This window comes from Palaemon carinicauda, chromosome 13, assembly GCF_036898095.1.
Source record: "Palaemon carinicauda isolate YSFRI2023 chromosome 13, ASM3689809v2, whole genome shotgun sequence".
Lineage (NCBI taxonomy): Eukaryota > Metazoa > Arthropoda > Malacostraca > Decapoda > Palaemonidae > Palaemon > Palaemon carinicauda.
Window position 1 is genome coordinate 39399246 of NC_090737.1, and position 16296 is coordinate 39415541.

The 16296-nt window shown below is 35.8% G+C and overlaps 2 protein-coding genes across 3 annotated transcripts in view; both read left to right on the forward strand.

Annotated features, from left to right (window-relative positions):
* LOC137652288 (uncharacterized) overlaps window positions 1-16296 on the forward strand; it is a 90310-nt gene that overhangs the window by 37029 nt on the left and 36985 nt on the right. For both annotated transcript variants that reach the window (XM_068385590.1, XM_068385591.1), the window contains exon 2: window positions 10993-11038. The gene's annotated coding sequence lies outside the window, so the exon portion shown is untranslated. The remainder of the gene's footprint in view (window positions 1-10992; window positions 11039-16296) is intronic.
* LOC137651509 (DNA ligase 1-like) lies at window positions 927-3038 on the forward strand. The gene is made up of 4 exons (XM_068384737.1): window positions 927-942; window positions 2065-2226; window positions 2450-2569; window positions 2746-3038. Exons 1-4 carry the CDS (start codon window positions 927-929, stop codon window positions 3036-3038), a joined length of 591 nt encoding a protein of 196 aa, XP_068240838.1.

Consider the following 16296-nt stretch of genomic DNA (forward strand, 5'->3'; position numbering starts at 1 on the left):
AGCATCTTGTCTAAGATGCATACGATAGCTGTCACGACAACTTTTGGATAAGCGTATTAATGTCTAGCCTATTTTCCTCTTTCCTTCCTTCTCCCTTGATTTGTTGCTGTCGCTGCATCATTTGCTGGAACAAACTATGATTCAGGCAAGCTACTGTGCCATGTAGCTGTTCTGTAGCATTAGATATAGAAGTAGGTTGTAGGTTGGCCAGGGCACCAGCCACCCGTTGAGATACTACTGCTAGAGAGTTATGGGGTCCTTTGAAGGCCCCGGCAGTACTACATTGGATCCTTCTCTCTGGTTACGGTTCACTCTCCCTTTGCTTACATATACACAGAATTGTCTGGGATATCTCAATATAGCAAGAAATCCCTGAAAGCTTCACTATTCTATAAGTAAAATTGTGCCCAGAAAGTTGTTCACAAATTACACAGACAAACAGGGTCGAAAACATAACCTCCTTCCAACTTTGTTGGCGAAGGTAATAACAACGATAATTTGAGTGTAGTATTTTTATGAAAGTTTGACTGGGAATGTTATACAGTGATCATTGATTCAGCTTCTATTTCCTCCAAATGGGAGACTGATTTATTTTTAATAATTTTGCATGCAAGCTCTGTCAAATCCTTACATAACTATGTTTGGAGGAAAATGAGATAATATTTAGCTGTGTGACTTGTCGGTGTATTTGATGATAACTTGTACGTTGTTGGGTGACCTCCACGAAAGTGGTCTGTATCTTCTGTCACTATTCATTTTAGTCTTGTGGCCTTCACATCTGGTTTAAGAAATTATTGGATGAGGACCGTTTGCACAATGTATTAGTGATATGAGGAGCTACATTTGTAGTGGTATTTGTAAGCTGTTCATTTTAGCTGCATAGTGAACAGGCGGTATAAAACTTCTTTTTACCCTTTGTTCACATGATGGTTAATACAGGATGTAGGTTGTGTATGTCCATTAAATCATTTTTTTTTTTACTTGAGCCGAGAGCTTTTGGGTTGAAAGTCAAATTTTAAAGCTTAAAATAAAGTGATTAAGATCAGTTTTGTGGTTAAAAGTAAATTTTACATTTAGATTTGATATTAGGTCATAGATTACAGTGACTTAAGAATTCAGCCAGTAACTTTCAAGGAAAATTTTGATGCAGTGCCTACCTGCAAAGTATTTTTGGTACTATTCTTTCCAAGCCGACTGATCATCCGTTTTCATCTTGGACCCTGTAGACTTGCCATTACTAGCTGTGCATTTCACGTAATCAGCCATAAGTTTGGACATTGTTGTCACAGAGACTTCAAACTTGGTTCATATTGGAGTGTATGAAAATCCACACTAATTAGTACTGGTTAAGGTCAAGATCGAGCAAAAGATCAAGAAATTAGCGATTGCGGCAGAGGTTTTTGCTCTACTGAGTGCCCCTCTAGTTAGGTCATGCAGCCTTTTCATTGATGTGTAGGATGTTTTCATATTTCAGCATAGTTCTTAGAACCAAGTTGCTGAGGCTCTGATGAAATAGGGCAAACAATACTGCTGTACATGTTCATCATGGATTCCTGTAATAGGCATCCCTGCCATGGAAGCTAGCAGGGTGTGCGAGCGAGCAGTTAGATTGTAACTGAAAGGCGAGCTAAATGCAACTAACTTTGATTTCAAAAGATTTAACATAGACAAAGAGGCAAGTGCAAGATTTAATAAAGACAAAGAGTTGAGTGCAAGATTTAACATTGGCAAGAAGTTAGGTGCAAGATTTAACATAGACAAAGAGTTTAGTGCAAGTCAAGTGCAAGATTTAATATAAAGAGTCAAGTGCAAGATTTAACATAAACAAAGAGTCAAGTGCAAGATTTAACATAAACAAAGTGTTAAGTGCAAGATTCAACATAGACAAAGAGTTAAGTGCATGAATTAATATAGACTAAGACTCAAGTGCAAGATTTAATATAGACAAAGAGTCAAGTGAAAGATTTAATATAGACAAAGAGTTAAGGGTAAGATTTAATGTAAACAAAGAGTTAATTATAAGATTTATTATAGACAAAGAGTTAATTATAAAATTTATTATAGACGAAGAGTTAAGTGCAAGATTTAATAAAGACAAAGAGTTTAGTGCAAGATTTAACATAGACAAAGAGTTGAGTGCAAGATTTAATAAAGACGAAGAGTTAAGTGCAAGATTTAATAAAGACAAAGAGTTAAGTGCAAGATTTGATATAGACAAAGTTAAGTGCAAGATTTAATACAGTTAAAGAGTTAATTGCATGATTTAACATAGACAAAGAGCCAAGTGCAAGATTTCACATAGACAAAGAGTTAAGTGCAAGATTTAATAAAGACAAGAGTTAAGGGCAAGATTTAATAAAGACAAAGAGTTAAGTGCAAGATTTAATATAGACAAAGTTAAGTGCAAGATTTAATACAGGCAAAGATTCAAGTGCATGATTTAACATAGACAAAGAGCCAAGTGCAAGATTTAACATAGACAAAGAGTTAAGTGCAAGATTTAATAAAGACAAAGAGTTAAGTGCAAGATTTAATAAAGACAAAGAGTTAAGTGCGAGATTTAACATAGGCAAGAAGTTAAGTGCAAGATTTAACATAGACAAAGAGTTTAATGTAAGATTTAATATAAAGAGTCAAGTGCAAGATTTAACATAAACAAAGAGTCAAGTGCAAGATTTAACATAAACAAAGTGTTAAGTGCAAGATTCAACATAGACAAAGAGTTAAGTGCATGAATTAATATAGACAAAGACTCAAGTGTAAGATTTGATATAGACAAAGAGTCAAGTGAAAGATTTAATATAGACAAAGAGTTAAGGGTAAGATTTAATGTAAACAAAGAGTTAATTATAAGATTTATTATAGACAAAGAGTTAAGTGCAAGATTTAATAAAAACAAAGAGTTTAGTGCAAGATTTAACATAGACAAAGAGTTAAGTGCAAGATTTAATAAAGACAAAGAGTTAAGTGCAAGATTTAACATGGACAAAGAGTTAAGTGCAAGATTTAATATAGACAAAGTTAAGTGCAAGATTTAATACAGGCAAAGAGTTAAGTGCATGATTTAACATAGTCAAAGGGTCAAGTGCAAAATTTAACATGGACAAATAGCCAAGTGCAAGATTTAATATAGACTAAGAGTTAAGTGCAAGATTTAATAAAGACTAAGAGTTAAGTGCAAGATTTAATGTAGACAAAGGGTCAAGAGCAAGATTTAACATAGACAAAAAGTTAAGGGCAAGCAAGATTTTATATAGACAAAGAGTTAAGTGCAAGATTTTATATTGACAAAAAGTCAAGTGCAAGATTTTATATAGACAAAGAGTCAAGTGCAAGATTCAACATAGACAAAAAGTTAAGTGCAAGATTTAACATAGACAAAGAGTCAAGTGCAAGATTTAACATAGACTAAGGGTCAATGGCAAGATTCAACATAGACAAAGAGTTATGTGCATGATTTAACATGGACAAAGAGTCAAATGCAAGATTTAACATAGACAAAGAGTCAAGTGCAAGATTTAACATAGACTAAGGGTCAATGGCAAGATTCAACAGAGACAAAGAGTTATGTGCATGATTTAACATGGACAAAGAGTCAAGTGCAAGATTTAACATAGACATAGAGTTAAGTGCATTATTTAACATAGACAAAGAGTTAAGTGCAAGATTTAACATAAACAAAGAGTCAAGTGCAAGATTTAACATAAACAAAGAGTCAAGTGCAAGATTTAACATAGACAAAGGGTCAAGTGCAAGATTTAATATAGACAAAGAGTCAAGTACAAGATTTAATATAGACAAAGAGTTAAGCACCAGATTTAATGTAGACAAAGAGTCAAGTACAAGATTTAACATAGACAAAGAGTCAAGTACAAGATTTAACATAGGCAAAGAGTTGAGTGCAAGATTTAACATAGAAAAAGGGTTAGGTGCAAGATTTAACATAGACATAAGTCAAGTGCAAGATTCAACTTAGAGTTAATTGCAAGATTTAACATAGACAAAGAGTCAAGTGCAAGATTCAACATAGACAAAGAGTTAAGTGCAAGATTTAACAGACACAGAGTTAAGTGCAAGATTCAACTTGGAGTATTGAAAAGAAATTGATATTCGACAGAAATAGAGGTGGAAAATAGGGAGCGTTTGGGATTGTTTTAGAGAGGGATTCCCTGATTGTGAGCACTGAAGACTGTGACCTTTTCACTGGAGAACAAACTATTGATTAGTCTGGATGGAAGGAATGGGAAACTGGCCCTATAGTTAATAACGGAAAATTTCCTCTAGTAAACAATAGAGAATTTTTGTCTACGATAGCTTCTAGTAAAGAATGATTTTCAAGTGAAGGAAGGCCTGGGAATTACTGATGAAGCCATGTTTTTAGGTGATTGATGAGGAGACAAACTAAAGTGAGGTGCAGAATGGTAATAGGAGAGAGGAAATATACCTGGGAAACTTAGGTTAACCAATCACTTTTCAGTGCAAGGAAAACTGCTTGAAAGATTTGAAAATTATGAAGTAAAAAGAATGGCAGGCATGATAAAGATTACAGAGGTGATAAGAATTTGGCAAATGATGAAATAAAAAGAATGACAGGCATAGTAAAGATTACAGAGGGGATAAGAGTGTCAAGACTGAGATGGTAGGGGTATGTGTTAAGGATGGATGGTGGGGAGGGATTGAGAACATGTTAGGAAAGGAAGATTGAGATGGACGCTGATAATTAATTAGATGGTGAGATAAGGTGAAGGATTGATATGGAGAGAGTATGCCTTTGATAGAAAGCAGTGGAGAGGGTGCAATCAGACAACCGACCCCTTAATGTAGGGTGGGATAGAAGAAAAGTTTAGTGTAAGGAAATGTAGGGTTGTAGCTTCGCAAGTTCTTATAATAATACGAGCTAAGCTAAAATCTTATTTGGAAAAGCACGATACAATAAGCCATTGGTTCCAGCAGGGAGAATAGCCCAGTGAGGATAGAAACAGATATGATAGTGTGCCGAAGTGAACCCTCAAGCAAGAGAACTTCAAATGTTGTTTAAGTGTTCTCTCGTGACTGATAGATGGGGAGGGGTATGATGCAACTCCTGTTGCAGAGATAGTGGGGGGGGGGGGACACGATGACTCAATGCTCCCTGTTGCTCGGTTATCCCAGAGGGGCTGCCAGTGTTTGCGTGATATTCTCGGCAGCTATCCTAACGGGAACATTAGAATAGCCTCGAAGTCCCGTAAGAGAGCTTGAGTATGTGTCAGGAATGGATTCGTCAAGGTCACTGATGACTTTCTCACCAGCGATTACAGATGCAGCACGTATTTTTACTTGAGGTTTCTTCATTCTTGTTTTTAATTGAGAGTTCTTTCTTATTTTTATTTGAAACTTCTTTCTTATTTATATTAGAGACTTCTTTCTTATTTTTACTTGAGACTTCTTTCTTATTTGTACTAGAGACTTCCTTCTTATTTTTACTTGAGACTTCTTTCTTATTTTTACTTGAGGCGTCTTTCTTATTTGAAATTGAGACTTCTTTCTTATTTGTACTAGAGACTTATTTCTTCTTTCTTATTTGAACTAGAGATGTCTTTCTTATTTTTACAAGACGACTTTCTCATTTTTACTTGACTTTTTCCTTGTTTTTGTTTTCTAGTTTTTTTTTTTACTTGAGTCTTCTTCTTTCTTTTCTAAACTTGTTTTTTTTTACTTACAAGTTCCTCTTTGATATCTCATTGACTTCTTTGCAAGGTTTTGAAAGTTGGTTTATTAGGCCTAACAATTTTTGCTTTCTGACAACACATATATACTAGTAAACTGCAGGAAAAGGCCTCAAACATATGCTTCCTAACGTGCATGTTTAAGGTCTTTGTATGCCAGTCTGTATCCGAAAACTTTCTTAGTTCGTCAATCCTTCGTCTTCTCTTCCTTCCCTTGTTTCGTTTGCAATCTCCAGGGCCCCATGCGGTTATTCTTAATGTCCATTTATTATATGGTATTCCTATTGTGTGTCCTGCTCATGTTAATTTCTTTCTCTTGCATGTTGTTAGAACATACTCGACTTTAGTTTGCTCTCGTATCCATGTTGCTCTTCTCCTGTTTTTTTTTGGGGGGGGCACTTGTATATATGTATATATATATATATATATATATATATATATATATATATATATATATATATATATATATATATATATACACGTGTCCCAAAATAATGTATACACTCTGACTTTGAATAGCTAATAAACTTTTTTCTATTTCAGATTTGATTTTGGAGTAAGAATGGCGGATACTCGGCTTACGTTCGAGCAAAATCAAATTTGTTTTTAAAAACATTCTGGAAATGTGAAAATAAAGCTGAAGTACAAAGACGATTTACGAGTGAGTTCCACAGTGATGCCCCAACACGCGTCACCATTTCACGAATCGTAGATAACTTTGAGAATCATGTGACCATCCAGTGAATGAGAAAAGGACATTCAGGACGAAAAAGAACATCGACAAGCCCAACTAAAGAGCAAGATGTTATTGCTAATGTTCAGAATTCCCCATGAAAATCTGTTCGTCATCTGTCACGTGAAACATGTATCCCAAAATCGAGCGTCTATCGCATTTTAAACAGCAACCAGTTTGAATATATACTTACTGAGTTGATTTTTTTTTTTTTTTTTTTTTTAACATTCTCAAATTTCCCCATGAATCCTTACTTTTTCACTGTGAACTCTCGGAATCTTTAAATGTGTATTGTTTCTCTCTTGTGAATCTGTTTTCCACGTTAATATCAATAAATTGAATAAGTTGTAACAATTGAAAGTGTGTATACATTATTTTGGGACACCCTATGTGTGTGTGTGTGTGTGTAACATTGGAAGCCGAACATTGATGTTTGTTGGAAAGTTAGCTAGAAATCGCTCTAGCATCTGATCAGCGAATGGAAAATGATGGTTATGGACACTCATTTCTCTCTCTCTCTCTCTCTCTCTCTCTCTCTCTCTCTCTCTCTCTCTCTCTCTCTCTCCATTTTGCCGATGGTAATCGGCAGATGTGTGAATGTAATTAATATTTAAAACACTTGTGTCTTACAATAGAAGCAGATGTGATAGTGATGAATGGTAAGGTATACATGACGCGATCATGTATACCCATTGCTGCCCAAAATAAAACCGAGAGCTTTTTGCTCGAGATTTTGGCTTCCCAACTGGATGGGAAGCAGCGAGCACAAACCATGAGCAGGACTGCGGATGTAAACAAAGAAGATGGCTGCTGCAGATAGGATGTGCTCTTGCTTGGTAATCTTGAGTTCAACTAGCATCAAGATATAAAAATCTACTTTTTTCATACTGTGTTGGTTGTAGAATTCTTCAATTCGCGTAATATTCCGAGAATACATAATACTACAACAGTTAGAAAATTTCTTGGCGCCATGGTGATGTCAGCTGATCGGTTTTGTTTACGCTTTTTTACTATTTTGCTCCTCGAACCGCGAGGTCGTAGTGTGACGGTACACCACTTTCCCTCGCTAGCATCGGCTGGAGGTTGGTGAAAACCTTGAGCAAGAAAGGGCTATAGTGTGATTTTAGCACTATTAAGATTCTTTAGTAGCATTAAATACAAGTTACCTAAGTTAGGTCCGTTCTAGGAGATGGACACTCCAAAATCAACCCATTGTTCTCTTATCTTGGATAGTGCCCTAGCCTCTGTCTTATGTAAGAGTTCTCTTACTTGAGCGTACACTTGGTCACACAATTCTATCTTATTTCTTTTCCTTTGTTTTTTTTTTTATAAGTTTTTTATAGTTTATATATAAAAAAATTATATTAATGCCGTTCCTATTCTTAAAACGTTTTATTTTAATTGCTCGTTACTTCTATTTTAGTTTTAGTTTTTTCCTTTGTTTCCTTTCCTCACCGGGCTATTTTCACTGTAGAATCCCTTGGGTTTATAGCATCCTGCTTTTCCAACTAGGGTTGTAGCTTGGCAAGTAATAGTAATAATAATAGACGTATTCTCTCTCTCTCTCTCTCTCTCTCTCTCTCTCTCTCTCTCTCTCTCTCTCTCTCTCTCTCTCTCTCTCTCAGCTGTAGTTCTCGACACAGGTGTTAAGGACAAATATGTTATTACTGAATTTTTTTTTCAAAGAAAATATGTGGTTGTAAATTACTTAGTAATCCTTTTTTATGTCCGATTTTCCTTTCTTTCTTTTTTTCATGGTTATTTTAGTTCGCATTTATTCTTCATATTGTATTTTGCTACCTTTTATTGTACTCAAGTTTTGCCTAATACAGTTTAAAGGTTTAAAGGCCACTCATGAACGGCAGAGGCAAGGGTCAGTGACATTGCCCTATCGAGCAGGACAATGCTCCAGAGACTGACCATTTATACATATAATCAGCGCCCAAGCCCCCTTTTCACCCAAGCTATAGGACCAAGGAGGGCCAGGCTGCTGATGACTCATCAGATACATCTATAGGCTCCCCCAAACTCCCATCCTTAGCTCACGAGAATGATGAGATTGCAGCGACCAAAGGAACTAACGAATTTGAGCAAGACTCGAACCTTAGTCTGGCGTTCACCAGTCAGGGACGTTACCACATCGGCCACCACAACTTTGTCTAAAAAGACTCAAAGAATTGTCTGAATTTTGCCCATAATGGCTTAAAATTTGTCTTAAGCTTTGCATAATAAAGTTTAAAATTTGTCTAAACCTTTGCCTTTGCTTAAAAAAAGGTCTAAGGTTTGTCTAAAACTTTGCATAAAAATGCTTAAGATTTTTCTAAATTAACTAAAAAGACTTAAGATTTGTGTAAACTTTTAAATAGAAAGTTTTGATCATCTAAACATGCTTATCAAGTTTTGTCTGAATCTAATTATTTAATTTGTCTAAATCTTATTTAACCTTGCCTTGATCTATCTATCTAGAGTTGTTATAGTCTACTCATTTATCTGTGTTAAAATGTGTTGTTATTTACTGTAGTGTCTCCTGATTGGTTGATCTCTTCCTTATAATCTTCTGATTGGATGATCTTTTTCTTATAATCTGATAGGTTGATCTTTTCCTTATAATCTCCTGATTGGCTTATCTCTTCTTTATAATCTCCTGATTGGTTGATATTTTCCTTATAAAATCTTGATTGTTTGATCGTTTCCTTATAATCTCCAGATTGGCTGATCTGTTCCTTATAATCTCGATTGGTTGATCTCTTCCTTATAATCTCCTAATTGGCTGATCCCTTCTTTATAATCTCCTGATTGGTTGATATTTACCTTATAATCTCTTGATTGGTTGATCTTTTCCTTTTAATCATCTGATTGGTTGATCTTTACCTTATAATCTCCTGATTGGTTGATCTTTTCCTTTTAATCTTCTGATTGGTTGATCTTTACCTTATAATCTCCTGATTGGTTGATCTTTATCTTTTAATCTTCTGATTGGTTGATATTTACCTTATAATCTCTTGATTAGTTGATCTTTTCCTTTTAATCATCTGATTGGTTGATCTTTACCTTATAATCTCCTGATTGGTTGATCTTCTCCTTTTAATCTTCTGATTGGTTAATCTTTACCTTCTAATCTCCTGATTGGTTGATCTTTTTCTTTTAATATTCTGATTGGTTGATATTTACCTTATAATCTCTTGATTGGTTGATCTTTTCCTTTTAATCTTCTGATTGGTTGATCTTTACCTTATAATCTCCTGATTGGTTGATCTTTTCCTTTTAATCTTCTGACTGGTTGATCTTTACCGTATAATCTCCTGATTGGTTGATCTTTTCCTTTTAATCTTCTGATTGGTTGATCTTTACGTTATAATCTCCTGATTGGTTGATCTTTATCTTTTAATCTTCTGATTGGTTGATATTTACCTTATAATCTCTTGATTGGTTGATCTTTTCCTTTTAATCATCTGATTGGTTGATCTTTACCTTATAATCTCTTGATTGGTTGATCTTTTCCTTTTAATCTTCTGATTGGTTAATCTTTACCTTCTAATCTCCTGATTGGTTGATCTTTTTCTTTTAATCTTCTGATTGGTTGATATTTACCTTATAATCTCTTGATTGGTTGATCTTTTCCTTTTAATCTTCTGATTGGTTGATCTTTACCTTATAATCTCCTGATTGGTTGATCTTTTCCTTCTAATCTCTTGATTGGTTGATCTTTTCCTTTTAATCTTCTGATTGGTTGATCTTTACCTTATAATCTCCTGATTGGTTGAGCTTTTCCTTTTAATCTTCTGATTGGTTGATCTTTACCTTATAATCTCCTGATTGGTTGATCTTTTCCTTTTAATCTCTTGATTGGTTGATCTTTTCCTTTTAATCTTCTGAATCATCTTTCCCTTTTATTCTTCTGATTGGTTGATTTATACCTTATAATCTCCAGATTGGTTGATCTCTTCCTTTTAATCTCGCTTGGTTGATCTCTTCCTTATAATCTCCTGATTGGCTGATTTCTTCTTTATAATCTCCTGATTGGTTGATCTTTTCATTATTATCTTCTGATTGGTTAATTTCTTCCTTAAAATCTGATTGGTTAATCTTTACCTTATAATCTCCTGATTGGTTGACCTTTACCTTATAATCTCCTGATTGGTTGATCTTTTCCTTTTAACCTTCTGATTGGTTTATCTGTTCCTTATAATCATCTGATTGGTTGATCTTTACCTCATAATCATCTGATTGGTTGATCTTTACCTTATAATCAAACTATTGGAATGCAATGGAAATATTGTTTGAGTAATTCTCTCTCTCTCTCTCTCTCTCTCTCTCTCTCTCTCTCTCTCTCTCTCTCTCTCTCTCTCTCTCTCTCTCTCTCTCTCTAAGTGATTTTTATTTTGAATGTTTAAATTATATTAATTTATGACTCAAAAGCTATGAAGTTGTGACTTATATTTCAATGAAGTGAGAGAGTGTCCATATGAGCGTTGGAATTTGTTAATTTTTTTCTCATTTACTAAAACTAGTCGCCAATTTTGTTTTATCTTTAATTTATTTTCTTATTTCCAGGTTTTTCTCGCGCATGAAGCTGTTGCTGCGATTGGACTGACAAAAGGTACTGTGCATTCTCTGGTTATTCTTTTGTGTGTGATTGCAGTTTCCTACTCTTATCCCTCCTCTCTTTCTCTTCCTCTTCCTACCCCTCACCCTCATTTTCTTTAGGTTTCTCCTACTCCTCCTGTTTCTCTTTCTCATCCTCCTCTTTTTCTTTCTCTTCCTCTTCCTCATCTTCCTCATTTCCTTTCTCTTCCTCATCTTCCTCGGTTTCTTTCTCTTCCTCCTTCTGAGTTATCAGTAGCCATTGGCTAGCCGCCCATGGTCCTGGCTTGGTTAGAGAGGGGTCTTGGTCGTTGATATATGGACAGTTTATAAAGCATTGTTACTGTCCCTTTCCTTTGCAATTCACCCAAAGGGTTGTGGTGGCCTATGGGGTAACGTCCCTGACTGGTGATCGCCAGACTGGGGTTTGAGTCCCGCTCAAACTCATTAGTTCCTTTGGCCGCTGCAACCTCACCATCCTTGTGAGCTAAGGATGGGAGCTCGTTATGTTTAGGAAAGCCTATATGTCTGCCTTCCGAGTCATCAGCAGCCATTGCCTGGCCATCCATGATCCTAGCTTGGAAGCTGATCTTATGTGTATATGGTCAGTCTATAGAGCATTGTTGGTGTCCCTTTCCTCTGCAATTCATGAGTGATCTTTAAACCTTTATATTCTGGGTCCCGGTCTATAAGGCCAAAGAAACCTAAACCACTTGTTACTAGAGGAATTTTTTCTCTTCCGTGTTGGACCCAATCAACAGGTCCATTCGTATTAGGCCAAAGGCACGCATGTACCTAGATCGTGGCCAAAGGTAATCAGGAGGGACAACTCCTAATTGACTTCGATATTCGTAATTGTTTACGTCGATCTTTTCGTTTTGTTTGGGAAGAGGTAGTCTGTTCAGGAATTTTCTAATGGCGTAGCCTACCTTAAGCTCCATTTTATGCACTGTGTTGGAGCTATAGATTTGAATAAATCACCCCTTCATTCTGTCCCCCATATAGTTTCCTTTTAATAAGACACCTCTCCCAGTCAGTTTTCTTTTAATAAATCATCCCTCCCGAAGCATAGTTTTGTTTTAGTAAATCACCCTTCCTCTATAGTTTTGTTTTAATAAATCACCCCTCCCTCCGGAAAGTTTTGTTTCAATAAATCACCCCTCCTTCCCCTGCAAAGTTTCCTACACAATATATCACCCCTCCCTCCCCCAACAAAGTCTCCTTTTAATAAATCACCACTCATTCCTTTCATCACTGATTTCCTTTCAATAAATCACCCCTTATTTTCTCCCCCACAAAGTCTCAATAAATCACCCTTCCTCCCAAAAAAGTTTCCTTTTAATAAATCACTTTTCCCTCCTCCACAATGTCTCTTTTAATAAATTACCCCTTACTCCCCCAGTCTCCTTTTAATAACTCACTCCTCCCTCCCCACAATGTCTCATTATAATAAATCACCCTACCTCCCTCGCACAAAGTTTCCTTTTGATAAATCACCTCACCCTCCCATCGCAAAGTTTTCGCGAAGCCCTCTGATCCCCTGGCGAGATTTTCCTTATACTGGTCTTACAAGGTCAGATAACAGTAAAGACTGCTTCCCAGTAACCTGTATGCCAGTACTTCCTAGTTCAGCATTGCCTTCTTTATTACCGCCGCCAACGAAGTTGGAAGGAGGTTATGTTTTACATCTTGTTTGTGAACAGCTTCCTGGCCACAATTTTAATCGTAGAATAATTAAACTTGCAGGGATTAACTGTTATTTAAAAAGCTGGAAATAATTAAATTTTGTAAGGTCAAGGTCACAGTCAAGCAAAATGTCCAATTCACATAATCAGCCATAATTTGTTATTACTTCCTGGCCACAATTTTAATCGTAGAATAATTAAACTTGCAGGGAATAACTGATATGTAAAAAGCTGGAGATGATTCAATTTTGAAAGGTCAAGGTCACGGTCAAGCAAAATGTCCAATTCACGTAATCAGCCATAAGTTTGGACATCATTGTCACAGAGACTTTAAACTTGATTCATATTTGAGTGTACGAAAACCGCCGCCAATTAATATATGTTAAGGTCAAGGTCAAGCAAAAGGTTGAGAAATAAGCTTCCGCGGCAGAGGTCTGCGCTGTACTGAATTTTTAGTGAATTTTACTTAAGCGTGCGTCCAAATACTCTCTTACACACGTAATGTATGTGTAGAATGTTTACCCAGACTCCATATTATCTTTTAAACTTTTAAGGGAAAAATGGAAAGGGATTATCTTGGTAGTTTTTTTTTTCTTGGGGGGGGGGGATTTTCTGTCCTTGCAATGTTACAAAATTGCAAGAACATAATATATTGCAATTGCACTTAAAGGTTATATCTGACTTGAAAGTTGATCAGAATTTTCCACGAGGTTGAAGATGGTTGAAGATGTTTGCTCGAATGATTTGTGAAGGAAGCACTTGCGTGGTGACACCAGCATATCGTTTGTGGGCCTATGTATATTTGGAGGATAGTTAGGCCTTTTTCTTTCTTATCTTTTGGTTTCTTCCCAAACATGTCAGGTATTAGAGTGGAATATCTTTGTGGCCTATCGCCATCTTTGGCCACAGTGATAAATGGTATTTTGCGGGAGAGAGGGAGAGAGATCTTCTGGAAACACTTCTATCATTTCTCATCTGCTGTTCGACCCTCTGAGCACTTTCTGAAAGGAATGCTGTTCGTGCGTCCGTATGTCGGTAGATCATAGAACGATTTCCACGCGGCCACGGTCGAGGACAGGTGCACCTAGACCATGCACACGCCCTTTTTGTTCTGTCCAAATGGTAGCTCTATCTTCCCATGATCTGTAGACATTTTTATTGTATTTATACAATCTCCCATAGAGCCTCTTGCTTCTCTGTATGTCACCCAGTTCATCTTCACCGTCTATGTAGACCGTAGAATTCTATCTATTATTATTATTATTATTATTATTATTATTATTATTATTACTAGCTAAGCCATAGCCTCTGCACCATGGCCTTCCCCTCTTGCTTGAGGGTACACTCGGCCATACTATTCTATCTTATTTCTCTTCCTCTTGGTTTTTTTTTTTAATTTTTATAGTATATGGAATATCAATTTAATGTTACTATTCTTAGAATACTTTATTTTGATTATTTATCACTTATCTTGTACTTTATTCATTTCCATGTTTCTTTTCCTCACTGGGCTATTTTTCCCTGTTGGGGCCTTTGGGCTTAAAACATCTTGCTTTTCCAACTTGGGTTTTAGCTTAGCTTGTAAGAAGAAGAAGAAGCTGCAACCCTAGTTGGAAAAGCAGTATAGGATGCTATAAGCCCCAGGCCTCCAATAGGGAAAATATAATATAAGTCGAATTCCACTTTACAGTATCAATTGGTTTGAATGTTCAATCACTTTGAAATTATCTAACATTTTTCTTTTCCTTTTGATTTCTCGTTTAGTTATTTTTTTTTTCTCGTTAAATGACGGTTTTATTTACATCCTTAACGTGACCTGTGATTTTATAGGTTTGTGATTTAAAATTTTGAAGTGTGTGACTTTTATAGTTGAAATCGTACTCACTAGATACACATACAATGGGACAAATCTAGAAATTATGAAGGGGTCGGAAGCAATGATAGATATGTAATACAGATCAATTATTATAAAGGATATTGCTCAATTTAGTGTTAGATAAATTTGGGTGAAATGTAGTGACAAAGCACCTTGGTGTGATTTCAGTGATTCGTAGTTCTTATCAGTACGTTATCAGGGATGCAGCATTTCAGTGCCAGGATAGGCTAACTCTTACTCCTCCCTCTCTCCCTTCTCTCCTCCCTCTTCCTCCCTTCTCTCCTCCCATCTTCCTCTCTCTCCCCTCCTGTTCCTTCCTCTCCCTTCTGCTCTCCCCCCTCTTCCTCCCTTCTCTCCTCCCATCTTCCTCTCTCTCCCTTCTCCTCTCCCCTCCTGTTCCTCCCTCTCTCCCTTCTCCTCTCCCCCCTCTTCCTCCCTCTCTCCCTTCTCCTCTCCCCCCTCTTCCTCCCTCTCTCCCTTCTCCCTCTCTCCCTTCTCCTCTCCCCTCCTGTTCCTCCCTCTCTCCCCCTTCCTGTATTTCTTGGAAACCAACGAGGTTTTCAAAGAATGCTACCTGTGTGATGAACCTACTATACCTCTCGGTCCCAAGGTATTCCCATTTTCTGATATGGTTTTCTTTACCTGTGTTATTAACATTCTTCCAATTTTTTGTTACTAACATTCTTCCGATATTTTTGTTATTAACATTCTTCCAATGTTTTTGTTATTAACATTCTTATAAAGTTTGTGACATTGACATCCGTACAATGTTTTTATTATTAACAATCTGTTTGTTATTAACGTTCTTCCGATGTTTTTTTTTTAATTAACATTCTTCCGATGATTTTTTTTTATTAACATTCTTCCAATGTTTTTGTTATTAACATTCTTCCAGTGTTTTTTGTTATCAACATTCCTCCAATGTTTTATTATTTTATATTCTTCCGATGTTTTTGTTATTGCTATTCTTCCAGGTTTTTGTTATTAACATTCTCCCGATGTTTTTGTTATTAATATTCTTCCCCTGTTTTTGTTACTAACATTATTCCAATATTTTTGTACTACCATTCTTCCATTTTTTAATTAACATTCTTCCAATGTTTTTTTTTTATTAACATTCTTCCACTGTTCTTGTTATTAACATTCTAACAATGCTTTTGTTATTAACATTCTATCCATGTTATTTTTTATTGACATTCTTCCAGTGTTTTTTTTTTATAATTTCTAATGTTTTTCAATTAACATTCTTCCAGTGTTTTTGTTATTAACATTCCTCCAATGTGTTTGTTATTAACATTCTTACCATGTTTTTGTTATTAACATTCCTCCAATGTTTTTGTTATAAACATTCTTACAATGATTTCGTTATCAACATTCTTCCAATGTTTGAACCCAAACAAACCAGATTTGAAGAGATTCGTCTACCTATGTGTTGTAGGAAGACAATTAAATTCCTTTCCTACTCTGAATAATATGTATTAATTTAGAATGTCGTCTTTCAAGTTGGAAAGTATGTATTGTATGTAGTACCTTTTTTAACTGGGGTTACCTTAACATGGTGAAAGGGTTTTTGTATCGCCATGATCAGCAAAGCTGTGCTAGTCATGAATAAGGACATGTCTGAGGCCTTTGTCCTACAGTGGAATAGAAACGACCCCGTTTGTTCGTGATGTCATCGGAAAGTACAGTATTGTATGACTTAGTAAGTGTAAT

Bases quoted from the DNA above. Each gene is read 5' to 3' on its own strand.
- LOC137651509 (XM_068384737.1), top strand. The intron at 2,227-2,449 runs GCAAGATTTAAT...GATTTAACATAG, and splicing joins TGATATAGACAAAGTTAAGT to ACAAAGAGCCAAGTGCAAGA. The intron at 2,570-2,745 runs GCAAGAAGTTAA...GAATTAATATAG, and splicing joins AAGTGCGAGATTTAACATAG to ACAAAGACTCAAGTGTAAGA.